At 53.6% G+C, this 23,675-nt stretch overlaps 5 protein-coding genes across 8 annotated transcripts; 4 read left to right on the forward strand and 1 right to left on the reverse strand.

Annotated features, from left to right (window-relative positions):
- Window positions 1-1,704: 1,704 nt before the first annotated feature.
- On the forward strand, window positions 1,705-10,951 carry Hyal1 (hyaluronidase 1). Of its 4 annotated transcripts, none has more exons than XM_037207911.1 (6): window positions 1,705-1,864; window positions 2,333-3,256; window positions 3,705-3,794; window positions 3,952-4,258; window positions 5,329-5,510; window positions 10,880-10,951. In XM_037207911.1, exons 1-5 carry the CDS (start codon window positions 1,805-1,807, stop codon window positions 5,505-5,507), a joined length of 1,560 nt encoding a protein of 519 aa, XP_037063806.1. In that variant the 5' UTR covers window positions 1,705-1,804; the 3' UTR covers window positions 5,508-5,510; window positions 10,880-10,951. The 4 variants fall into 4 exon arrangements, with proteins under 4 accessions (XP_037063806.1, XP_028751148.1, XP_028751151.1 ...); XM_028895315.2 differs by lacking the exon at window positions 10,880-10,951 and adding an exon at window positions 7,109-7,482; XM_028895317.2 differs by lacking the exon at window positions 10,880-10,951 and adding an exon at window positions 7,086-7,167 and having other exon boundaries at window positions 1,727-1,864.
- Naa80 (N-alpha-acetyltransferase 80, NatH catalytic subunit) lies at window positions 5,429-8,457 on the forward strand. The gene is given in 3 exon segments (XM_028895320.2): window positions 5,429-5,510; window positions 7,251-7,774; window positions 7,777-8,457. Coding segments are annotated over 3 exon segments (1,008 nt in total). The 5' UTR covers window positions 5,429-5,508; the 3' UTR covers window positions 8,259-8,457.
- Window positions 9,152-11,587, forward strand: Hyal3 (hyaluronidase 3). The gene is made up of 3 exons (XM_028895319.2): window positions 9,152-10,062; window positions 10,880-10,969; window positions 11,074-11,587. The coding sequence occupies exons 1-3, from the start codon at window positions 9,172-9,174 to the stop codon at window positions 11,341-11,343; spliced, it is 1,251 nt and encodes a 416-aa protein (XP_028751152.1). The 5' UTR covers window positions 9,152-9,171; the 3' UTR covers window positions 11,344-11,587.
- Window positions 11,588-12,239: 652 nt separating this feature from the next.
- On the forward strand, window positions 12,240-17,356 carry Ifrd2 (interferon related developmental regulator 2). The gene is made up of 11 exons (XM_028895304.2): window positions 12,240-12,599; window positions 14,486-14,605; window positions 14,693-14,777; window positions 14,887-15,011; window positions 15,094-15,251; window positions 15,411-15,461; window positions 15,545-15,829; window positions 16,109-16,246; window positions 16,418-16,546; window positions 16,626-16,721; window positions 16,850-17,356. Exons 1-11 carry the CDS (start codon window positions 12,542-12,544, stop codon window positions 16,928-16,930), a joined length of 1,326 nt encoding a protein of 441 aa, XP_028751137.1. The 5' UTR covers window positions 12,240-12,541; the 3' UTR covers window positions 16,931-17,356.
- Window positions 17,004-23,540, reverse strand: Lsmem2 (leucine rich single-pass membrane protein 2). The gene is made up of 4 exons (XM_028895305.2): window positions 22,192-23,540; window positions 18,385-18,495; window positions 18,131-18,316; window positions 17,004-17,979 (listed from the first exon to the last, which is right to left on the reverse strand). The coding sequence occupies exons 1-4, from the start codon at window positions 22,211-22,213 to the stop codon at window positions 17,846-17,848; spliced, it is 453 nt and encodes a 150-aa protein (XP_028751138.1). The 5' UTR covers window positions 22,214-23,540; the 3' UTR covers window positions 17,004-17,845.
- Between the last annotated feature and the right edge of the window lie 135 nt (window positions 23,541-23,675).

A 23,675-nucleotide genomic window follows, 5' to 3' on the forward strand; every position in this document is an offset into this window, starting at 1 on the left:
CCGGGCGGTGGTGGCACACACCTTTAATCCCAGCACTCGGGAGGCAGAGGCAGGCGGATCTCTGTGAGTTCGAGGCCAGCCTGGTCTCCAAAGCGAGTTCCAGGAAAGGCGCAAAGCTACACAGAAAAACCCTGTCTCGAGAAAAAAAAAAAAAAAAAAAACTCACGGACTCACCACACCAGACTTGGACAGACAGAATTGCTTCTTCGGTCTGTTGTCAGTACCCTATCTAGGATGAATAGAAGTTTGTTCACACCCCCTTAGAAAAAGTCATGCCACACCAATGATAACCAGAACTGCCCTGAGGGGCAGGGGAAGGGTCAGGGTAGGAAGATGGGGTTGCTCAATGCCCCTATGGTAGCCTTATCGTGAATGCCATTGTTCAGTGGCCACCAAGTAAGAAAGTTCAGTGGTTCAGGACCAGACACAGCTGCAGGCCCAGACAGCATTTCACCCTGGGCAGGGCCATGTCCTCTCCTCTCTTACTTTCCCAATCCTTGCAGGCAAGCCTGGGCCTGAGCACCGAGCAGATCAGACTAACCAGCCTATGATTCAGGGAACTTGTAAAACTACAAACGCATGAACACATTACTTTTGCATGTTCTCACTAACAGATCCCTGCTAATTCCCATAGTCGTGCAAATACAGGTCTCATGGTCACAACACCGCAAGGTCTCTCGCACATGATCCCAGGCACCGAGTCCCCATACTTGTACAAACCCTTGGGAATTTGGGCAGTAGCCCAGTTACCAACCAGAGCTTCACAAAGACAATCTGACCCAGAATATACAAAGGGTGATGTCACACCTCAACTTCATGAACACAGAACCTCCCAGAAGCAGGGACAGGTTACCCATTATGAACGGCAGCAGACAGGGCTTAGAGCCACCATACTTCTAGGAACCCACAAAAGTTTCTTTGTTTGGCGTGTGTGTGTGTGTGTGTGTGTGTGTGTGTGTGTGTGTGTGCATGTGTGTGGTGTAAAGGCCCAAAGTCGATTTGGAATGTATTTCTCTATTGCTCTATTGGTCTCCACTCTTTTTAACTAGCATTTTACATTTATTTGTACTTCCATGTGGACACGGGCATGCCATGGTACTTGGGTGGCAGTCAGAAGACAGCTTGTGGAAGTTAGTTCTGCCAAGTGTGCTCCAGGGATTGAACTCAGGTCATCAGGCTTGGCTGCAGGTGCTTTTGCTGGCTGAGCTATCTCACTAGGCATTCTTGTATTTGAAAATTTCTTTTTGGAGAGCTAAGGATATAGCTCAGCGATGGAACATTTGGCTAGCAAGCATGAAGCCCTGGGTCCTATTCCCAGCACTGCAGAGAGAGAGAGAGAGAGAGAGAGAGAAGAGAGAGAGAGAGAGAGAGAGAGAGAGAGAAGAACAAAAAAAAAAAGAAAGAGAGAGAGAAGAGAGAGAGAGAGAGAGAGAACAAAACAACTTGTTTTAATGAAGAAGGGACCCACAAAGGCAAAAGTGCCTGGAGCCTGAAATGTCACAGTGGTGTGGAGAAAGTACTCTATAATCACAAAGTCCTCAGGGACCACACTGCAGGACCACACATTTGCTTGACCGGTTATGTCTGCCTCCAGCCCCAAGGAGGACACAAAGCCTTCCCCAAGCGCAGCCTGAGTGGGAGGGGCTGTTGCTAGTCCAGCCCCTCCCACCTGTGCCAAGGCCAGCCTATAAACCGGGTGGGGTGACTATCTACCCAAACTCAGAGTTTCCCAGAAGCAGCAGCTGCAGCAGCTTCTCCAAGTTGCTGTAACTAGGGCCGGTGTGGTACGGAATCCAGCCAAGCCATGCTTGCGCTTACACAGCATGGTCAGGAAGTCTGGAGAATGAAGCCCTTCAGTCCTGAGGTCAGCAGGGGCAAGTGGGCCGCTGGCGGGTTTCCAGGGCTGGGTTCTTGGTCACTTGAGCATCCCTTTTCCCAGTGGCTGCCAGGATTTCTGGTGTTGGAAAAAACGGAATGGCCTCCCTTAGTCATTACGTCGGCCTGGGCCCGGCTCTCAGCTCCTCCTCTTTCAGAACAAATGGGATGGTTCCTCTGGCCCTTCAGGGCAAGGGTGGGTAAGATGAGGCCAAGGCAAAGCCTGGGGGAAGCAGATGGCAGAGTCCTGGCCACAGAGGTGTCTCACTTGTACCTTTCATGGCCATGTTCCTCGCCAAGCCTCTACTCTGCTCTCTGACCTCGCTGAGCCCTGCAGGTCAATGTTCAACTAAAACCACCCCAGGGACAAATTTCTGAGGAAGGGGCGAGGCGCAGCTACTTCAAGCAGGGTTCAGAAAGTTTGATATATGCCTTTAACTCTGCCTCCTTTGGCCAGGCTTCCTCAGACCCACCCCATGCCACTGCAGCCCACCTGCTTTACGTCTACACTCTCTTCCTGACCTTGCTCAACGTGGTCCAAGGCTCCAGAGGTTCCATGGTACCCAACAAGCCGTTCATCACTATTTGGAATGGGGACACCTCCGACTGCCTGAAGAGTTATGGAGTGGATGTGGATGTCAGTGTGTTTGATGTGATTGCCAACAAGGAGCAGATATTCCAAGGCCCTAACATGACAATTTTCTACAGTTGGCAGCTGGGCACCTACCCCTACTATACATCCACCGGGGAACCCGTGTTTGGTGGCCTGCCCCAGAATGCCAGCCTGGTTACCCACCTCACTCATGCATTCCAGGACTTCAAGGCTGCCATACCTGAACCTGACTTCTCAGGACTGGCAGTCATTGACTGGGAGGCATGGCGCCCACGATGGGCCTTTAACTGGGACAGCAAGGACATTTATCGGCAGCGCTCAATGGCACTGGTCCAGGCAGAGCACCCTGACTGGCCCGAAACTTCAGTGGAGACTGTAGCCCAGGACCAGTTCCAGGAAGCTGCAGAGGCCTGGATGGCAGGTACCCTCCAGCTGGGGCAGGTGCTGCGTCCGCATGGCCTCTGGGGCTACTATGGCTTCCCGGACTGCTACAACCATGACTTTCTAAGTCCCAATTACACAGGCCAGTGCTCCACAGAAATCCGTAACCAGAATGACGAGCTAGGGTGGTTGTGGAACCAGAGCTCTGCTCTCTATCCCAGTGTCTACTTGCCCGCAGCACTGATGGGCACAGGGAAGTCACAGCTGTATGTTCGACACCGTGTGCAGGAGGCATTCCGTGTAGCCACAGCTTCCAGAGACCCCCATGTGCCCATCCTGCCCTACGTCCAGATCTTCTATGAAATGACAGATCATCTTGTGCCCCTGGTGAGTGCTGGGTGACCTTGTCTGCCTTGTCAGCCTTCCTTGTTAGGTAATAAGGTAAGAGGTCCAACAGCTGAGTCCACATAGCTGCAGGGTACTACTCTTTTGTTTTTTTGGGGGGTGGGTCTTGGGAACTCGGGGCCTTGTACAAATGCTTTCCTACTGCCTTAAATACCCCGGTACTTTGTCCATTCATTCCCGCATACAGGCAGCATCTACTTTGTGCCAAGTTCTGTGTGAAGCATGGGTGGGTGATTCAGAATTTAATGGAAAAATTAGCTCCTGTCTATTTACAGGCTAGACAGAGAACAGGCTCGGCCCTGGCCACCAACACTAGAGCAGCCTCAGGTGAAGGTTACAGATTATCTGTCCCATCCAGTGATGTCACAGCCGTTCCCACAGGCAGGAAGGACAGTAGGTCCTGTAGAGAACTAAGCAGTCTGCTTCTCAGGAGGAGCTGGAGCACAGCCTGGGGGAGAGCGCAGCTCAGGGAGCAGCTGGAGTGGTGGTCTGGGTGAGCTCAGAAGAAACAAAAACCAAGGTAAGTCGCGGCCTGGGGGGAGGGGGGAGGAGAAACTGGCCTACTCTTTGTACTCCTGAAGTCCTGGCTGAGCAAAAGTAAGTACCGCTTGCCTGTAAGTAAGGACCAAGTGGGCTCATCCAAGGCTGTGGTCACTTACGCTCTCCTCCCCACTCAGGAATCGTGCCAGGTCGTTAAAGAGTATGTGGACTCCACACTTGGGCCCTTCATCGTGAACGTGACCGGTGCGGCTCTTCTCTGCAGTGAAGCTCTGTGTTCCAGCCATGGCCGCTGTGCCCGCCGCCCCAGTCATCCTGAGACCCTGCTCACCCTCAACCCTGCCAGTTTTTCTATTCAGCTAACACATGACGGCAGGCCCCCAAGCCTCAAGGGTACCCTCTCACTTAAGGATCGGGCCCAGATGGCTATGAAATTCAAGTGTCGATGCTACCGTGGATGGCATGGAAAGTGGTGTGAGAAGCAGGGTACGTAGTGATTAGCTGTACTAGACTGCACACACTAAACACCTAACATACCCTGGGCCTACCTATGACTTCCTCAAACACAGTCACATGCACACAAGTCACAGTCAGGAGTACACTCAGCCACTGTCATGGTCATATGCACACAGGCACACTCATAGGATGGATAGTCACAGTGAGTCAGAATTAAGGGCAGGCATTATCAATTCTGTGCCTATAAGGACCTACTTGGCAGGCAGGCAGGATCATGGGCAAGTGATCACACATGCTAGGCAAGTGCTCTACCACTAGACTATGTTCTTAGCCACTGACGGTGAGTACTCTTTGTCCAGTGTTGCCCAGCAAGAAGAGACAAGCAAGGCCAGGCATGATGATGCACCCCTGTAATCCCAGCACTCAGGAGGCAGAGGCAGGAGTCTCTCTGTGAGTTCAAGGACAACCTGGTCTACAATTAAGCTCCAGGACAGCCAGGACACTGTCTCAAAAGAAAACAAAACCAAGAGAGATGCATATGGAAATTGAGGTTATCTGGCTCCAAAGATGGAACCTTGCACACCTACTGTGTGTTGATGGTGCCCTAAGTGAGCTGGGAAACACAATACACCACTCAACAGGATCCCTGAATCTGCTGAGAGACTGCTCAACCCAGCAAACAGAGCTATCATATTTTACTTAGCTGTCTAATTAGCTCCTAAAATAGGCAGGCCTCAGAACCCAGAGAGCACTGAGAAAGCTCGTTTCTTTCACCCAAGTGCTTTTGTCTAAAGACCGCTGCTTTCCATGATCAGGAGGAAGTCCCTCTGATGTACTAGGGCTGGAGACGCTGCCAGAGCAGAGACAAGACGAAATTCCATTACTTTGAGCCTGGGGCGGGGAGAGGTGCAGGCGGAGCCAAACCCAAGCAAGCTGCTAGAAGCTAGAGGCCGGGCCTGCAAGGGGCCGGGCCAAGAGGAGGCGGAGCCATCGGGAGGAAGCTTCAGGCCTAGCCGCCGCCGGAAGGGAAGGAGCCAGGGAACGTAATGGGCCTGTACTGGTTCTGTTGTGACGCTCAGAACCAGGGGCGGGGTGTCTAGGTGGTGGCGTTCCGGGCACGGAGGACTTAGAAGGAGGTGCGTCGTCGCCTGCGAAGCCTGCTGTGTGTCCTCCGTACTGCTGGGACCAGCGTAGGCAGACCGAGGAATCGGAGCCAGAGACAGCGAGATACCGAAACGTTCGCAGGCTGGACGCGGACCATCCCGGAACTCGGCTTTAACATGTCAGTATCACCCTCACTTCTCACACGTTGCCCATCAATCCTCCCCACGCCCGTGGTCCCAAAGTCACCATGTCGCCCCTTAAGTCTTACCAGCGTTGGCCCTTCCCTCCTAGAGCGTGCCGAGCCACACCCACCTATAATCAATCAAGCTTTCAAAACCCCCACTCCCGAAAGATCCATGGCCTGTGTACCACAAAGGGCAGGTGCAGACCCTCTCTGAATACCGGGAGCGTCGCTCAACCTATAGTGTTGGGGCCCCCCGCAATGAAGGAGTTAAGCCGGTCTGGGGAACCCTGGGGTTCTGGGCTAGGGGCGGACCCTGAGGTTCCTCCTTTCAGATCTTAGCAGCCTAGTTGCTGGGAGAGGGTGCTGCTTCTCCTGAACTGACTGATACAAGGTAAGGGGCTTAAAGCCCAGCGTGTGGGATTTGTGTGAGGGCTGAGAGCTGCCCGTCTTCAGGCTCAGGGAAAGTTGGGAAGGGGAATCAGGAGGCACTTTATGGAGCAAATGAGTAGAGTGGGACTCTGCTGCCCACCCACTACAAGAGACCCCCCAATATAGCCCCTCCTTCCAGCAGAACCTAAAATAAGGTGGGTAAACGATGAGGTTTAGGCATGGAGGCCTGGGTCCCCAACCTGGTGGCCGTTGGGCACCTGTCGATTTAGGAAGGAAGCCATGGTCCTTATCAGGGTAACTATGAAACTCAGGCCAGAGGCAAGCAGGCTTGCAAAAGCCACATTCTGTGCGGTGGGCCAGGCTCCGTGCTGATGCTGTGAGGGCACCATATATAGGGACAGTTGGGTCTAGGCCCAAGGTGTCCTGAACTGGACAGAATGGGAGTGGAGGGCCATACACTCTGCTCTCTAGGGAAGGCAGGCCGTAGAGGGGGTGAAGGCTGAGCCTGTTTGGGTGGGTACCTGGGTCCCAGGATCCACTTGATAGCAGGCCTGGCTCGGATAGCTGGAAAGGCTGAGAGCTAGAGGAGAGCTGACATGTAGGGAGGAGGAAGGGCAGGACGACTCCTAGGAGTGATCTTTCTTCTGAAAAGAAAACTCCGGTAGGAGCAAACTAGAGGTATGATGTCTGGCTCACCCTCTGCCAAGGCTAGCCAGCTGCAGTCATGGACTGCTAAAGATAAGACAGGCTGCTCGGTGTGGTGGTGTGGTGATGGCTGACGTCTGCGATCCTAGGACTTGGGAGGCTGAGGCGGTTGGCTCACTACTTTGAGGCAAGCGTAGTCTACATACCCTGGAGAGAGACAGAGGTAGGAAGGACCCATACAAAAGCAAAAGATAGTCAACAAGTGGGCTGGGTGGATTAGCCTGGCACAGTGAGCTGTTATAAAGGACAAATTTGTAGCCAGAACTTCTGGGTTCTACTGCAGCCTCCAGCACTTACCAGTGTTGGGTAGGACTCCTGGATTCATTCACCCATAGGGATGGGTCTCTTCTAGGACACCTATACTTTCCAGTGCATGTAGGACAAAGTGAAGCACATCATTCCCCAGTTCCCAGATGCATGCCCCCCTTCCATCCATTAGTTCTTCCCTGCCCCGACCCTGTCTTCCTGGCACAGCCTAGCATGGCTGTTATCCACAGGAGGTGAGCCCTTGTATGAGGAGATGCCACTGCCTGGAGACCATGGCCTTCCCCTCCAGCCTGGCAATGAGCCACCTGAAACCTAACAGGAAGTGACCTTGGCTTCCTGCCTGACTCAGCTGAGCCTGGATCCTACCTGTAGGCAAGAGCTGACTCTGAGCCCTGGCCCAGCCAAGCTGACCCCTACCTTAGACCCCATGCACCGGATGGAGCTGATCCTGAGTACCAGCCCAGCAAAGCTGACTCTAGATCCTGCATGCCAGCCAGAAGTGACCCTGAGATTCAACCTGACCAAGCTAACCCTGGATCCTGCACACCAGCCAGAGCTGTCACTGAGTCCCAGGATAGCTGAGTTGACCCTGGATTCCACATGCCACCCAGAGATGACCCTCAGTCCTGGCCCAGCTGAGCTTACCCTGGATCCTGAACACCAGGCAGAGGAGACCCCAGCCCTGAACCCAGCCGAGTTGACCCTGGAGCCTGTGCACTGTCGACCTGAGCTCCTGAGTGCTTGTGCCGACCTCATCAATGACCAGTGGCCCCGCAGTCGTACCTCCCGTCTCCATTCCCTGGGCCAGTCCTCAGATGCCTTCCCCCTCTGCCTGATGCTGCTGAGCCCTCATCCCACCCCTGGAGCATCCCCTATCGTGGTGGGCCATGCCCGTTTATCCGGGTCCTGGACCATCCCCACAGCCTCTTAGTGGAGACGGTGGTGGTAGCCCGGGCTCTGAGGGGCCGTGGCTTTGGTCGCCGCCTCATGGAGGGCTTGGAGGCTTTTGCCCGAGCCCGGGGCTTTCGCAGGCTGCACCTCACTACTCACGATCAGTTATACTTCTACGCCCATCTGGGCTACCACCTGGGCGAGCCTGTGCAGGGTCTGGTCTTCACCAACCGTCGGCTGCCCACTACGTTCCTACGTGCCTTCTCTAAGACACCCTGTCCCCAGCCACCCTGCAAGGGGCCTGTCCTAGCTGCCCAAGCTGTCCCAAGGAGCTCTAAGGGACCTCCATTGCCACCACCTCCTCCCCTACCCCAGTCCCTGACCACCTCACCCCCACCTTCACCAGGGCCCCTTCCTCAAAGCCTGCTGGAGGCACAATACCGAGATCTGAAGGGGTGCCCTATATTCTGGATGGAAAAAGACATCTGAAGGCTAGGCGCTGTCTTTCTGGGACACTGAATTGCCCAGAGCAGTCCCAGCCTCAGTCCACTGGCCATACTTTAGCCCCCTAGCCCTTGGGGCCGACCTTAGCCTGTGTATGTTTCCTGGGTACCAATGGGCCAGGAGGTGGCTTGAGAGCTTCGGCTCAGAGCTGTTAGTGTGGCTAAATAAAGGCTTCCATTAGGTATGGCTGTGACAGTTTATTTGTTAAACCCCCTTCCCAAGTGCCCTATCCCTGCAGAAGCCCTGCTGTCTATCCACCTTGGCTATCCAGGAGTCACTGATGAGGTAACATCTGTCCTTTGTTCCTCCTCCTCCAGGCCCAGGGTAACTGTTCTTTACACTTCCACTGACTCATCACCATTCACCAAGCACTTATTATGTGTCAAGCCCTGCACTCGACACAGGCAGTGAGGCATTTGAAGGCAAACAGTGGTGGGGTGGGGTGTGGCAGGCAGGACTCGTGCTGGGAGCCCACCGACCCTCACTTCCCCCAGGATCCGGGAGATAGGTGATGATAGAGACCTGAGTGCCGAATACAAAGTAAGCCAGGGAGGCAAGAAGGCAAGCGCTGGGCTGAGGCAGAGACAAGATGGGCAGGGGAAGCCTGGGACTTGTGACAGCCATGAGTTGGGGTGGCCTCAGAGAACATGATGGTGCCCTAACAGAGATGGAGAACACCGGAGGGGAGCAGCCCAGGATGTTTGGGGTATGGCCTCCCTGAGAGACCCATGAACTGCTTGGGAGCCATGTTTAACCCCCAGCCCTGCCCCTTTCCCTGAGAGGAGGAACTTGGGAAGCTTTTCCAGCTCTCCTTGCTATACAGAAGGCATGGCCTTGGCCATGGACTCTAAGCTCATCCCCCCTCTCTCCTGCAGGTTTCCATCTTTGTGGCACCACCATGCAGCTAGGCCTGACCCTGATGGTGGGGGTAGCCCTGTGCTTTGGTTGTGGCCAGTCTTTCCTGAAGGCTCCTGAGCGTCCCTTTTCTGTGCTGTGGAATGTACCCTCAGCAAGATGTACGGTTCAGTTTGGTGTGCACCTGCCACTCAGTGCCCTCAGCATCATAGCCAACCATGGCCAGCATTTTCATGGCCAAAATATCACCATCTTCTATAAGAACCAGTTTGGTCTTTATCCCTATTTTGGATCTAGAGGCACAGCCCACAATGGGGGCATCCCCCAGGCTGTGTCGTTAGACCGCCACTTGGCACAAGCTGCCCACCAGATCCTCCACAGCCTAGGGTCTAGCTTTGCTGGCTTGGCAGTGCTGGACTGGGAAGAGTGGTATCCACTCTGGGCTGGGAACTGGAGCCCCCACCGCCAAGTCTACTGGGAAGCCTCCTGGGCTTGGGCACAGCGGATGTACCCTGACTTGGATCCTCGGGAACAGTTCCACAAAGCGCACACCGGCTTTGAGCAGGCTGCCCGTGCTCTGATGGAATACACACTGCAGCTGGGCCAGGCACTTCGCCCGCATGGGCTCTGGGGCTTTTACCGGTACCCAGCCTGTGGCAATGGCTGGCACGCTACGGCTTCCAACTATACAGGCCACTGCCGTGCAACCACCATTAGCCGAAACAACCGGCTGCGCTGGCTCTGGGCCGCCTCCAGTGCCGTCTTTCCTAGCATCTACCTGCCACCCAGACTGCCACCCGCCTACCATCAGGCCTTCGTCCGGCACCGCCTGCAGGAGGCCTTCCGTGTGGCCCTTGCGGGGCATGCACATCCTTTACCTGTTCTGGCCTATGTTCGCCTCACACACCGGAACTCTGGGAGATTCTTGTCTCTGGTAAGTAAAAGCTGAGGTTTAGGAGTTTGAGTCCAGAGACACAGCCCTGTTCTAGAAAGGCCTGAAGAGAAGACTTTGCCTAAGGGACTTGGGAAAGTGGTCATGATCTCGGGGTTTAAAAAAGGATCCTATCCTGCTGGGTGGTGGTGGCATGTGCCTTTAATCCCAGCACTCAGGAGGGATTAAAGGAGGCAGATCTCTGAGTTCGAGGCCAGCCTGGTCTACAAAGTGAGTTCCAGGATGACTGTAACTATATGATGAGATCCTGTCTCAAAAACAACAAAACAGACAAAAAGATCCCATCCTGGAGTAGAGAGGCAAGGCTATGTGCTGGGAGATCTCATTGGGTTAGAGTCCGGCCTCTGGATATCTGGAGTCCTGGGAAGTTACTTAGAGGCCCTGTCAAAAGGATCCTACTCTAGGAGGCTAAGGAGATGATGGTTAGGTGATTAAGAGCACTCGCTGCTCTTTCAAAGGTCCTGAGTTCAATTCCCAGCAACCACATGGCGACTCACAACCATCTCTATCTCTATCTCTATCTCTATCTATCTACCTCTATATCTCTATCTCTATCTCTATCTCTATCTCTATATCTATATCTATATATGGGATCTGATGCCCTCTTCTGGCATAAAGGCTCACATGCAGACAGAGCACATTAAATAAATAAATAAATAAATCTTTAAAAAAAAACAAAAAAGGGCCCTACTCTAGAGGCAGAATCAATCCTAGCAGTAAACCGAACAGTACCAAGGTGAAGTTGGGCCCTGATGGATCTGGCCAGTCCAGCTTTGGCTTACCGGTTCTTTGCCTCCAGGATGACCTGGTGAGGACTGTCGGTATGAGCGCAGCCCTGGGCGCAGCAGGTGTGGTGCTCTGGGGAGACCTGAGCTTCTCCAACTCTGAGGTGAGTGTTGCCCCTTCACCACGCACATGCTGGGGTTCTAAGTCGAGGGAGAAGCCATGCCAAGTCTTAGAGAAGGAGCAGTGACAGATCTCTTCTCTTCTCAGGAGGAGTGCTGGCATCTCCATGACTACCTAGTGGGCACTTTAGGCCCCTATGTGATCAATGTGACAAAGGCTGCCATGGCCTGCAGTCACCAACGATGCCATGGCCATGGCCGCTGTGCCCGGAGAGACCCAGGACAAAAGGATGCGTTTCTGCACATGAAGCCAGATGGTAGTCTTGGAACTTGGAAGTCCTTCAGATGCCGTTGTTACTTGGGCTGGGCTGGCCCTACCTGCCATGAGCCTAAACTTGAGTCTAAGGAAGCAACATAAAGTCAGGAGCTCTTGTCCCTGTTCCCACTTTCCCAGCCCTAGGGAAATTCCCGTTTATGCTTTATTTAGCGAATAAATAGAACGTTGCCAAGTACATAAACCACTTCCACCAACACACCTTCCCCCAGAATTCCTGAGGAATAGATAGGGCCTAATAAAAATATAAAACCAGAATCAGAGCCCTCTGAGATCATCTGACTTAAGGCAATAAAGCTGCCTCAGGGAGTCAGTTCCAGGCATTTTTTTGTTGTTGTTTTTTGTTTGTTTTTTCGAGACAGGGTTTTTCTTCGTGTAGTTTTGGTGCCTGTCCTAGATCTTACTCTGTAGACCAGGCTGGCCTCGAACTTACAGAGATCCACCTGGCTCTGCCTCCTGAGTGCAGGGATAAACGGCATGCACCACCGCCACCGCTCGGCAGTTCCAGACATTTAAGGTTGCCAGCTAGCCTAGGGCTGTGTTCCTATACCTCAGTGAATCTTCAGAGAAGTCATATCTAGGGAACAGTGAGACAACCTCCCAAAGCCCATGCACATATACATGCATGCACACGCCCTCGCAAAAAAAAAAAAAAAAAAAAAAAAAAAAAAAAAAAAAAAAAAAAAATTCAGCTAAGGTCTGTTAAATGCTAAGCTATTATCTGTACTCTCATCCATAAAGTCTTCTTTCGTTACCTGAGGTTTGTCTGTTCTCACTATTCTACCAAGTGTCAAACCCTGGCCTCAACGCAGGTGCCTTGTTAAAGCAAGGAGAGGAACTACTGAGCTAACTATGAACCCAGGCGCTGCGGGAACCGGACGTGGGCGGGGGGGGGGGGGGTGGAGGTACGCAGGGCATTGTGGGTACATAGTTTAGCAGGAGCGGCGTCGGCTTGTGTGCCTCCGGAACGGACTACGATTCCCGTCGTGCACTGCGCTCAACTCAGGCCGCCCTAATCTGTGTGCGCAGCCGCCTGGGGAGAGTAGTTTCGGCCGCGTGGATGTGGATCTGAACCGGGTGGCGGGGAACTCACCTTCCCAGCGACCCGTTTGACAGGGCGGGGCGCCTCACGAAGATGGTGGCGCGCGCGGCGTGTGGCTCCTGTCGTCTTCCCCAGTCTCAACTCAGCGCACCGGCCAGCGTTTCGCTGGTTTGGAGTCCCCGCCCTCCGGGTCCCTGACCCCGCGCCCCCTTACCGTGTCCCCGACTGCTGGTTCCAGGAATGCCTCGTGCTCGTAAGGGCAATGCGCTCCGCAAGGGCGGTCAGCGCCGTGGAGGAGGTGAGTCCCGGGGCTCCGGTAGAATTGTTCAGTAGTGAGCGGGGGCATTTCGTGGTTCCCTTTGGATGTCACCAAGGGTCTTGGGTTGGCGAATCTTGCAGGATCAGTGCGCTCAACCTCCCGGAACTCTGCTAAGGCTCGCACGTGCCCCAGCAGGCATTGGCCACGTGTGCGCCCAACTTGAGCTCATTGCCAGCTGTTTTTCGAAATCCCGCGCCCGCAGCGGTGATTTGGCCAGCATTTAAGGACCTAGGTTTTCCCATCACCACCAGGGTGGACAACCACACTGGACAAAAGCGTGAATCCAGCCCCTTTGCCAAATGCTAATGCATTTGGTAGACTGCACAGGGGAGTTAGTAGAGAGGCCTCGTCGGTTCTGTGAAACCGGGAAGTGTGATTGGAAAGGTACAGAATTGAGGCCTTAGCAATTTGGGCTGGAGACTGGGTGGAGAGCCCGTCTTGAGACTCCTTATCAGCCTCAACCAGAAGCATGTCCTGTTGCGGTACACACGTTAACTCTGCTGAGATAGAGTGCCTGCCAAGCCCAGTTTTGATCTGGCTGCCACCCTAATGTGGCTTGGGTCTGGGGCCATCTAGTAGAGTTATGACAGTTCCACAAGGACTAACACCAGTTACTGAATGGTATGAGACGGAATCATGGGAGGCCCTGTGGGAGGAGCTTCTGGTGAGACCTGAGAAGGTGAAGAGCTCCAGGCAGAGCCTGTTGTGCAAAGGCAACCAAAGGAACCATAGCACAGGGAAGCAAATGAGGAAGTCGAATAGTAAGAGTAGAGGTGAATAGAAGCCAAGGTGGGGCCTGAACTTTTCCCTACAGGCAAGTAATGTTAATAGTCCCCAGGATGTGAGGACTGCCACCAGGTCAGCACCTGTCCAGGGCTCTGCTACAGCAGCTGCTCATCTGGAGAGAATTCACACACAGGAATGTTTCTGCCCTACTGACACTTTGAGAGTCCCCTCTGTTTGCTTTTTTTGTTGTTTTGTTTGTTTTCTCTGTCCTGGATCTCACTCTGTAGCCCAGGCTGGCCTCGAACTCACAGACATCCACCTGGCTCCGCCTCTCGAGTGCTGGGATTAAAGGCGTGCGCCACCACCGCCCAGCTGTTTGCTTCTTTTTCAAATGCTTACATGGTCAAGAGCCTCTTCTGTGTCTGTAAAGTTGATGGCCCTGAGGGGACCAAAGGAAGCCCAGAAGACTATATTTGGAGCACAGAGCAGCCAGCACACCCACTGGGACCCGGGCTTCTGCTCCAGACTGTGGCGGCCTGTGCAGAGCCGTTACAAGTCACCTGTTTCCACCTGCCACACCTGAAAGGGGGCGCTTTCTCAGCCGTGCTTTAAAGCTGGGCGGCTGGTCAAGTCACACCTCCGCTAAGGTTGGGGGTGGGGCAGGGGGTCCTAAGGAGAGCATGAGGAGGGGGTGCCCAGTGAGAACACAAGACCTTGGGTCGGTTTAAACCCCTGAGTCGGTCTAGTGCTATAACCTGAGCCCCAGCCTTTACATTGCTCACTTTTGAGCATAACCTAGACTAGGCCACAGGCCTAGGTGGGACGCATCCAGTCCCTTCTGCCACCATGTGGTTCTTGCTCTCCTTAAAGCAGGCTGAGCCCTCCTGGGGTCCCCACTCACCAAGTCTGCCAGGTTGTCCGCGGGTAGGCCTGGCAGCTGTGTTCTCCAGCAGAAAGACCTCCTTCCCTTTCTCCTGCTTCCTAATCCAAGTCCCATGTTGGAGCCCCTGTGCTGCTGCTTACCCTAGCCTCGGTTTGCACATCTCTGAGATGGGATAGTATTCATGAAGGTAGACGAGGTGCGTCGAGTCCTCCCTCACCAGTGGAAGCTGGTCACATAGCAGTTTTATGTTTCCCAGGTACCAGGAGCAGTGCCCAGGCCGACTCAGGTTCCAGTGAGGATGAAGCAGCCAGTGAGGCCCGGAGCACCACCAGTGAATGTCCCAGCCTGCTCAGTACCACTGCCGAGGACTGCCTGGGTGAGAGCAAGTTGGAGTTGGACAGGGACTCAGTGAGGGCGTCACTGGACAAGGGCAGGATTCAGTGATGACCAGCTGGCTTTGCAGGTGGGGAAGCTGTGGAGGAGCAGAGCCAGCAGGGAGACCTGGAGGAAAAGCTGAAGGACTCCGTGGACTGCCTCACTGACAAGAGGTACCTCTGGCTGCTGGCCAACTTCTGCACCTAGGGCCCTGCTCGGCCAGCCTCTGGCAAATGGAACGCAGGAAGCGGTCACCCACATGAACCCTTTTCTGCCTCCCAGTGCCAAGACCCGGCAAGGAGCTCTGGAGAGCCTGCGCCTGGCCCTGGCCTCCCACCTGCTTCCTGACTTCTTGCTGGAACGCAGCCTCACACTGTCGGATGCCCTGGAAAAGTGCCTTAAGAAAGGTCAAGTCCTGGGCACTTGGGGAACCCTAGCTAGGCAGGTGTTGACGCTTGCTGCATGCGCTAACTGGAAAGCATCCTGTAGGGAAGGGTGAAGAACAGGCCTTGGCTGCCTCAGTGCTAGGCCTGCTCTGTGTGCAGTTGGGCCCTGGACCCAAGGGCGAGGAGCTGTTCCATAGCCTGCAGCCCCTGCTCATCTCGGTGCTCAGTGACAGTATGGCCAGCCCCGCTGCCCGGCTCCATGTGAGTATTTCCACGTCCACGCCCCGTGGTCCCTCGTCCCAGAGCAGGGTGTCGGGTTCTGCCTGTCTTCAGACTCCCTCCCCTAAAGAGGGTGAGCTTCAAATGATGGTCCTGATATCAGTTGACCCGTGGTAGCCTAGCTTTGTCCTCTTCCAACAGTGTGCTTCTGCTCTCGGCTTGGGCTGCTATGTGGCTGCCACCGATGTCCAGGTAAGCGGACTTTGGAGATGGGTGGCCTCGTAGCTCGACTCAGTAGCTCTGTCTGTGAACCACCTGTCTCCTTGTGCTCCTAGGACCTGGTCTCTTGCTTGGCCTGCCTGGAAAGTATTTTCAGCTGGTCCTGTGGCACCAGTGGCTCCACTGCCGCTCTGGTCCCTGCTAGCCTCCATGGCCTGCTCTGTGCTGCCCTGCAGGCCTGGGCATTGCTGCTCACCATCTGTCCTAGTACCCACATCAACCACATCCTTGACAGGCAGCTGCCCCGGCTGCCGCAGCTCCTGTCCAGTGAGAGTGTGAACCTGCGGATTGCTGCTGGGGAAGCCATCGCCCTGCTCTTTGAGCTGGCCCGGGACCTTGAGGTGCGAGGGAAGTGCCTGCTGCCACGTGCACACCCACACCCACACCAATGCAGCAGTCGGGTCGTTCTGTAGGGGAGGTGATCCCAACTCTTACTCACACGCTAGGCGCTGTAGTGGGGATTCTGAGCGGAGGTGAACTGCTGCGGGGAGGTGAAGGAGGGCTTGAGAGAAGAGGAGCCAGGCAGAGGAGAACAGTGAGGGGAAGAAAACTTGGGCAACACCATGCTCAGTTCCAGAAGAATTCAGGCTTCCACCCAACACCTCATTGTTCCCACCCAGGAGGACTTTGTTTATGAGGACATGGAGGCTCTCTGTGGTTCCCTGCGGACTCTAGCCACTGACAGCAATAAGTACCGTGCCAAGATTGACCGTCGACGCCAGCGCTCCATTTTCCGAGCTGTGCTGCACTTTGTTGAGGTGTGTGTGAGAACATGAATATTCCTTAAAAATGTGTCCCCAAGGGTTGGGCTTGGTGGTCCATGCCTGGGACACACACATGCACGCACGCACGCACGCACGCACGCACACACGCATGCACGTGTCCCAGGCGTGTTAGCCAATCCCAGTCACGGGCCCTCTACCCTATAGGGTGGTGAATGTGAGGAGGAAACGATCCGCTTTGGACTGGAAGTGCTCTGCATAGACACCTGGGCTCGCCACCGCATCTACACAGCCTTCAAGGATGTGTTGGGCTCTGGCATGCACTATCACCTCCAGGTGAGGGGACCTGACATATGGGAGGTCTACCCACGTGACTCCTCCAAATGCCCTTAGCTAATCAGTTGCCTTGTCTTAGAACAACGGGCTTCTCCGGGACATCTTTGGCCTGGGTCCTGTGCTGGTGCTGGATGCCGCCGCCCTGAAGGCCTGCAAGATTTCACGTTTTGAAAAGGTTTGCATCTTGGGCACGTTTATCCTGCCTCCTGTTCTCTGGAGGCCTCGAGCTGTGAGTGGGCTACAGGAGGAGCCCCAACTTTCCCTTCCCAGTTCACCAGGCTCCCTTCTTTGCCTCTTCCTCAGCACCTGTACAATGCTGCAGCCTTCAAAGCCCGGACCAAGGCCCGGAGTCGTGCGAGGGACAAGCGGGCAGATGTCTTGTGAAGCGGACTGGCCAATGAGAAGGCTACCCGTACCCTTGCCATATTTTTAACAGAAGACAGTGCAAGAACTGGTCTCCGCCAGTGATTGTCACTTTATTTTTTTTTTTTAAATGATGAAACCAAAAATAGACAAATGTGGGAGGGGCTGGGATCAGGACACTTAAGACTGGCCCTTTGTATCTGCACTCAGCCCTGTGGCTGTGGCCTCACCCTGCCCTGTCTCAGGTAAAATCAAATGTGCACCAGCCCCAGAGCTGAGGGGCAGGTGAGAAATGACTGTCCCTTTCCTTTTTTAGACCTTGCCCCTGGGGCCACTTCCTTTGGGGGTCTGGCACCTGTCCACCATGGCATAAGGTAGGCAAAGTGCCTAGACCGGATGTGTGTGCTGGTTTTTAAAAACGAGAATTAAACAGTACTTCTTCCCCGAGGCCTTTATCCTGAGTCTTTGCTGCCTTCGCCCTCGTCTACTACCCTAGGCTTGGCCCCGCCAGCTCTCTGGTTCACCTTTGTCCTCCAAGGCAGTTCCCCACCCCCAGCTCGGCATAGCCTGTCTGAGCGCCGAGACTGGACCCCCCACGAGGAGGCCTGGCAGAGTGGGTGGCTGAGCAGGGACAGCTATTTCTAGACTTCTGAATCTCCTATCTGGGGGCAGCCAGAGGGTGCTGACAGGCCATAGGAGGAGCCAGGAGGAGGCTGGGGCCCCATCCTCTGACCTTTGGCTAGCCAAAGCAGGGCCTTGGCACTGGAGGGCTCAAGTCTAGCCCGAAGAGTTCAAGAGAGACAGGCGGCTGTTGAGTTACGTCAGGCTCTTGTACAAAAATCTCACCAAGGAAGTAGTGTAGACGTAGCCATCGGGAGAACAGACCTGCCAAAGGTCCCTTTATCACCCCCGCACGGCTCACATACAAATGGCATTTCAGCTGGGAGCCCGAGCTTCGCTGGAGTTGAGCCTCCTGAGCTGGCTGAGGCTAGCCAGGCGCAGTTTGAGCAGAGTTTCCTCTTGAGTGCGAAGGGTGTGTGCCAGGACCCTCAGGGATTCACTCTGCAGCACTAGGGATGGGAAGACATTGGTGGGACCTTGTCAGACCACACGCCAGCTCCAGATCTCCCGCCCAGGGTCAGGGCTTGCCCACTGACCCGGCCCCACCCTTTCCTGCAGAATTTGCAGGGGCCCTGGGGTCCCAGCCCTGCTTGTCCCTACCACTTAGGTAGACAGCCAGGATGGCTAGTGCCAGGCAGGTGAATACCAGCAGTGCCAACAGCAGTGGGAAGCCCCCACGGCCACACGTGGGGCTGCAACCAGCTTGAGTGCACAGAGATGATGGTAAAACGCCCAGAAGCTCTTCCCACGTCTGTGCCTCTTCAGCCAGGTAGGGTTGTAGTGAACCTGCAGGAGGGTGGTCCGTCAGGAGGGTGGTACCCACCTCACCCATCCCGCTCCCTCCGCACCCTTACCTCCACTGTGTAGGTCACTGATGGACTCCACTCTATGCAAACGCACCTCCTGCACGTGGTTAGGGGCCAGTGTTCCCCTGCTCCTCTGGTTCTGCGCTGGCAACACAGTGTCTATGGGGTAGTGGGACCGATTTGAGCAAGCAAGTCCCTCTTCACCTCGTAGGTAAGCCCAGGCTGCAGGGACCTGGGCTATGTGGGAACTACACCAGGGGCATTTGGTTCCAAATTCACTACAATTTCAGGAACGGCTCTTAGTTTTGATCCAGGGTTCCAAAGGCCTAGTCTGCATAGGAGCTCTTGACATGCTCCCATGTTCGCATTCAGGCATTCCTCTGCCTGCCTATTGCTAGCAAATAGTTCAACTACATCTCACAGAAACAGTGAGATTGCCTCAGGCCTGATCTGATAACGTGGTGCCTACTCCTAGGCGAATATGACTGCACTCCAGCGATTCCTCCTGATTCCTCCTGGCGGTGGCTCTGCCTTCCTAACAGACAGTGATTCAGCTGCTCTTACTGGAGTCCTACTGTTTTCACTCATCAGCACTGCGGGAGTCGTCTTTTTATCTTCACAGTTTCATGTAACTTTGAGAATTCCTTCCGGCCTCCCTCTGAGGCTATCTGGGCATTTAGGTGGTTTCCAATTCCCTTTGGAAATTAACCCCCAGGACATCAATCATTAAATATGAAGGTTTTCCCTATTTTCCTGAAAGTTATTGAGGACAATTCTCAGAAATGAAATCGCTGAGTCTGAGAACAGAGACTTCCTCTAAAAGAACAGAACTGTCCTCTAAAAGGCCTGTCCAGAGCCCAGCAGGACAGCACCACTGTTAGGCATCCCACCGGAAACAAAAGAATGTGTATGCGTGTGCACATGGAAGCCAGAGGTCTCATCGACCTGGCACAGGACAGGAACTCAACAGCTCGGCTCGGCTCACTAACCACAGCAGGAACTGCCGTCTCCACCTCACCAGGCCCGGGATGAGAAGTGTGTCCCCACACGGGACCTGCAGTCCGCCTCCCAGACAGAGGGCCGAACAGCATGGGACTTTTGCTTGTGAGCATGTCGAGGGGCAGCTTCAAGCACATCACGGGGCCCTGGAGAAATGAAGTCAGGTCTTCATGCTTGCAAGGCAAGCTTTTTACTGAGCTAAACCAGATCCTGTCTGCACAGACCTTTACATATATTTGCTAATTTGAGAGATGAGAAACAGCTTGACTGTTGCCTAGGGAGCCTGGCTAATGTGTGTAATTACCCGCTCACAGGTTCTGCCCATTAGTTACTGACTCTATGGTTCCCTTATGGTTATATTTATTTCAGATTTTGTTTTGTTTTTGAGACAGTGTCTCACTCGCTGTTGTGCTGATATATTGTGTACCTTAATAAAATTTGCCTGAAGATCAGAGAGACAAAGGAACAGCCACTGCCACATCTTACCTCTGGGACTCCTCAGCCTGAAAAGGCCCTCTAGCCTAAAAGCCTTTAGCCAAAAGGGCTTCCTCAGTCGAAAAGCCTTAGTACCTGCTCCTCGCGCCTTATATACCTTTCTCTGCCACGCCGTATCACTTCATTCTTAGTGCTGGGATTAAAGGGGTGTGTGCTTCCCAAATTCTACTGGTAGCAAAGGCGTGAGTTCTCAAGTGCTGGGATTAAAGGCCTGTGGTTCCCAAATACTGGGATTAAAGGTGTGTGCCACCACTGCCTGGCTCTGTTTCTCTCCTACACTGAGTCAATCTCGTGTAGTTCAGGGTGGCTTTGAACTCACAGAGATCCAGACGGATCTCTGCCTCCCAAGTGCTAGGATTAAAGGTGTGTGCCACCACTGTCTGGCTCTGTGTTTAATCTAGTGGCTTGTTCTGTTCTCTGATCTTCTGGAAAATTTTATTAGGATACACAATATGTCACCACATTTCCCCTTTTTTTTCTCTAAAATAATAAAAGGTTATAAGAAAAACTATATACAATAAGTATATACAATATACACAGTCAAGAATTATATTAACACACTGTGGCCTTTGCTGGCCTGGAACTCATTGAGTAGCCTAAGCTAGGATGGGCTTACTCTTGAAATTCTCTTGCCTCAGCCTACCCATTACTGGTATTACATGTGTGTATCACTATGCCCAGCTGTTATGTTTTAGTGGTGTGTGTGTGTGTATAGTGTATGCCCACGTGTGTTTAGACACCTGTGCTGCTGTGTAGAGTGCAGAGGAGGACTTTGGGTGTCCCTTCTATTACTCTGCCTTACTCCTTTGAGTCAGGGTCTCTTTATGAGGCTGGAAATCTGGTTGTTTTGTTTTGTTTTGTTTTGATAAGGTTGACTGGCAACTAGCAAGCCTCAGCGATCCTCCTGCCTCCCAGTATACACAGCTCTGGGGTTATAAGGCATACGAGACCACGCCTAGCTTGTTCTGTGGTTGGGTACTGGGATCTGAACTCTCATTTTTGGTTTTGGCTTTGATTCTTCAAGACAGAGTTTTTCTGTCTCACTCTGTAGACCAGGCTGGCCTCTGAACTCAGAGATCCTCCTGCCTCTGCCTTCAGAGTGCTGGGACTAAAGGCGTGTGCCACCACCACAAACTCCAGCCTTCACGATTATGCAGCAAATGCTTTTAATCACTGAATCTTCTTCCCTCCCTCCCCCCACCTACCTCCCTCCCCCCTTTTTTTGAGATAGGTTCAGAAAGTTCCCAGACTGGTCTTGAGTTCCTGGTTAACTGTAGTAATCTTTCTGCCTCAGCCTTCCAATTACTATCAAAATATGATTTCTAACTGTAACCATCCTTTCTGCTGGTGTTATTTGACTGGATATTTATTATTTATTTTTGAAACAAGCTCTCACTGTGTGCACAGGGATAGGTCCCTGGCTAGCTGAGACTAGGCTGGCCTTGAACTCACAGAGATCCACCAACGCCTTCTGTTAGCTGTAATTTTACTTCTGGCTCCACAGGAGCTCCAGAGGCCTCCAGAGCCTAGGTAACAGGGCACGGGGTAAGGATGGCTCTGAGCCCTGATGTGCATGAAGCTGCCTTTGGACATGCTCGCAAGCAATTCAGACAAAAGCAAATGCTGTCAGTCCTTAAGCCTGGATGGTGACTGCAGGTCACATGAAAGCCCCCTTTGCACTTCACTATGCTGCTCCCACACTGTATATTTGGACATATTTTATTTGCTACAGAAAAAAAAAAACAAAACACATGGTAGATGTTACAGTTAAGTCATAACCGCCCGCCCCCGCAAAAGGTAAACATTCTCCCTTAGTAGAGGGCAGGCCCTTCCTCTGCAGTATAAAGTATGGAGGTTCGCTGAGATGGCTTAGCAGGTAAAGGCACTCAGCTAGCAAAGTGTCAGTCTTGACCAGGCTCAGAGAATCCACTTTGGGATATTTAGGGCCCAAGTTAGGGCAGGCCAGGGGCTGTCCACTTCCCAGCCCCTGGGCCAGATGTTGAAATGCTCCCTGGAACCGCTGCTGCTGTACCACTGCACACCAGTTCCAGCTGCTCCGCTGAAGGAAGAGCTGAACTGCTTGGCAGCTCCCCAGATACCCACACCCACTTGGGTACAGCCAACAGCTGACCCACTCTTAAGTGGAGAGCTCTGAATCCCTCCCCATGGCCCACAGCAGGGAAACTGAGGCAGGACCTGAGAAAGGGAGGAGTTCTAAGTATGGCAAGTCCATCCTTTCTCCATGCACAGGGATAGGTCCCTAGAACAGGTCGGAAAAGACTGCTCAAGGCAATGAGTCTCTCGATGAGCCACAGGGCCATAGGAGAGAACCTGTCCTCCCCCATGGCTACCCTCTCCTACCTTCCTGGGTCTCCTCAGGCATGGCAGTTGATAGGTAGTCAGGGGCCCGATCAAAGTGCCCAGTAGCAGAACTGGACGAAGGCAGCCGTGGCTCCTTTGGGATCCTGGGAAAGGCCTGGCTGCCTCCCAACCTGGTCTTAAAATAGGCCTGAGCTCACTTCCCTGGGCTATATTTAGAGGGGGTATCTCTGAGCCATGAAAAGGGGCAGAGTGACCCAGATGGGCTGGCCTAGACTACCTACGTGGTGATAGGGCTCAGCCAAGAGCAAGCCTCTGCTAGCACATGGGCCCAGGGAACTTCTCTGAAAACTATACCAACTCTACTAATCTCACATAGGCTTTGGGGCCTTCACCCAGAAGGTTGGCAAGCAGCGTGTGCCATGTAGCTATTGACAGAAAAGAAAGCCTGCACATCTCTGCTCAGCCAGCCATCTCCTTCCAGCAAATGTGAGATAAGCAAGCGCCCACCACTGTGTGACCAGCTAGTACCAGATATTGGGGGGTCAGGGGAACAGCTGGAGCACAATGCCATAGGGATCTTGCGGGCCCCACAAGTGGACACCCATCCTGGCCAGTGGACAGACTGGGATTAGAAGCTAGTATTTCTAGTATTAAACTGTAGCCTTAGGTAAAGAGAACCTTGGGGAGTGGCCTCTGTTTTCCCATCTGTAAAACAGGAGCAAGGGGTCCTAGCCAATTGTACTGAGAATAAAAAGTGCAGAGACATGACTAACGACCTTAGCACAAAGTAGTCTTGGTCCTTCCTCCCACTCCTCTCCACAAGGGCTTAACAGACCACGTGGGGGCGCGTGAGGGTGCACAGGGACATTGCTCACTCTTGAAGCGAGCTGGCCAGTTTCCAGGCCTTAGTGTGTGAACTCTGTTCTGCTTCTTCTCGATGGTGAAGAGCAAGACTGGGGGGCCGGGGGGGGGGAGGTCTGCCTTCCAAAACGTCCTGAATCCATCATGTCACACCATCATATTAGCCCCCTGTCGTTGATCAGACTTGGTGGGCTTGTTCCCCACTCCAGGGCTTTGCCCTGGTTCTTCCCTCCTGGACACTCTGCCACCAGACACCCTCTGACTGGCTCCTTCTTATCTTTCAGCTCGTGTCAACCCTTGGGTGAGGTCTGCACGCATTCTTGCCCACATCAGTACTGTTTGTTTTACTTAGCCTGGCATTAATAGCTGCAGAATGCACTGCACACGCCAGCGCCCCCACAGGCTGCCTGGGCCCAGCTTGTCATCTAATACCACTTTTCATCTTCACTACAGCAATCTTTTTTTTTTTTTTCAAGACAGGGTTTCTCTGTGTAGCCCTTGTCTATCCTGGAATTTGCTCTATAGACCAGGCTGGCCTAGAACTCTCAGAGATCCACCTGCCTCTGCCTCCCGAGTGCTAGGATTAAAGGTGGGTGCCACCACTGCCCGGCAGAACGGTAATCTTGGATGAGAAAAATTCAGGACTTAAGACTGCTAGGACA

This window comes from Peromyscus leucopus, chromosome 7, assembly GCF_004664715.2.
Source record: "Peromyscus leucopus breed LL Stock chromosome 7, UCI_PerLeu_2.1, whole genome shotgun sequence".
Classification (NCBI taxonomy): Eukaryota; Metazoa; Chordata; class Mammalia; order Rodentia; family Cricetidae; genus Peromyscus; species Peromyscus leucopus.

Excerpts from the sequence above, each read along its gene's own strand:
- Hyal1 (XM_037207911.1), top strand. The coding sequence starts at position 1,805 with ATGCTTGCGCTTACACAGCATGGTCAGGAAGTCTGGAGAATGAAGCCC. Across the intron at positions 1,865-2,332 it reads TGAAGCCCTTCAGTCCTGAG|GCTTCCTCAGACCCACCCCA; the intron begins GTCAGCAGGGGC and ends TCCTTTGGCCAG. Across the intron at positions 3,795-3,951 it reads CAGAAGAAACAAAAACCAAG|GAATCGTGCCAGGTCGTTAA; the intron begins GTAAGTCGCGGC and ends CTCCCCACTCAG.
- Hyal3 (XM_028895319.2), top strand. The coding sequence starts at position 9,172 with ATGCAGCTAGGCCTGACCCTGATGGTGGGGGTAGCCCTGTGCTTTGGT. Across the intron at positions 10,063-10,879 it reads CTGGGAGATTCTTGTCTCTG|GATGACCTGGTGAGGACTGT; the intron begins GTAAGTAAAAGC and ends CTTTGCCTCCAG. Across the intron at positions 10,970-11,073 it reads TGAGCTTCTCCAACTCTGAG|GAGGAGTGCTGGCATCTCCA; the intron begins GTGAGTGTTGCC and ends TTCTCTTCTCAG.
- Ifrd2 (XM_028895304.2), top strand. The coding sequence starts at position 12,542 with ATGCCTCGTGCTCGTAAGGGCAATGCGCTCCGCAAGGGCGGTCAGCGC. Across the intron at positions 14,778-14,886 it reads GACTGCCTCACTGACAAGAG|TGCCAAGACCCGGCAAGGAG; the intron begins GTACCTCTGGCT and ends TCTGCCTCCCAG. Across the intron at positions 16,722-16,849 it reads AGATTTCACGTTTTGAAAAG|CACCTGTACAATGCTGCAGC; the intron begins GTTTGCATCTTG and ends CCTCTTCCTCAG.
- Lsmem2 (XM_028895305.2), bottom strand. The coding sequence starts at position 22,213 with ATGCCTGAGGAGACCCAGGAAG. Across the intron at positions 18,496-22,191 it reads GCCTGAGGAGACCCAGGAAG|ACACTGTGTTGCCAGCGCAG; the intron begins GTAGGAGAGGGT and ends ACTACCCCATAG. Across the intron at positions 18,317-18,384 it reads CAGTGACCTACACAGTGGAG|GTTCACTACAACCCTACCTG; the intron begins GTAAGGGTGCGG and ends ACCCTCCTGCAG.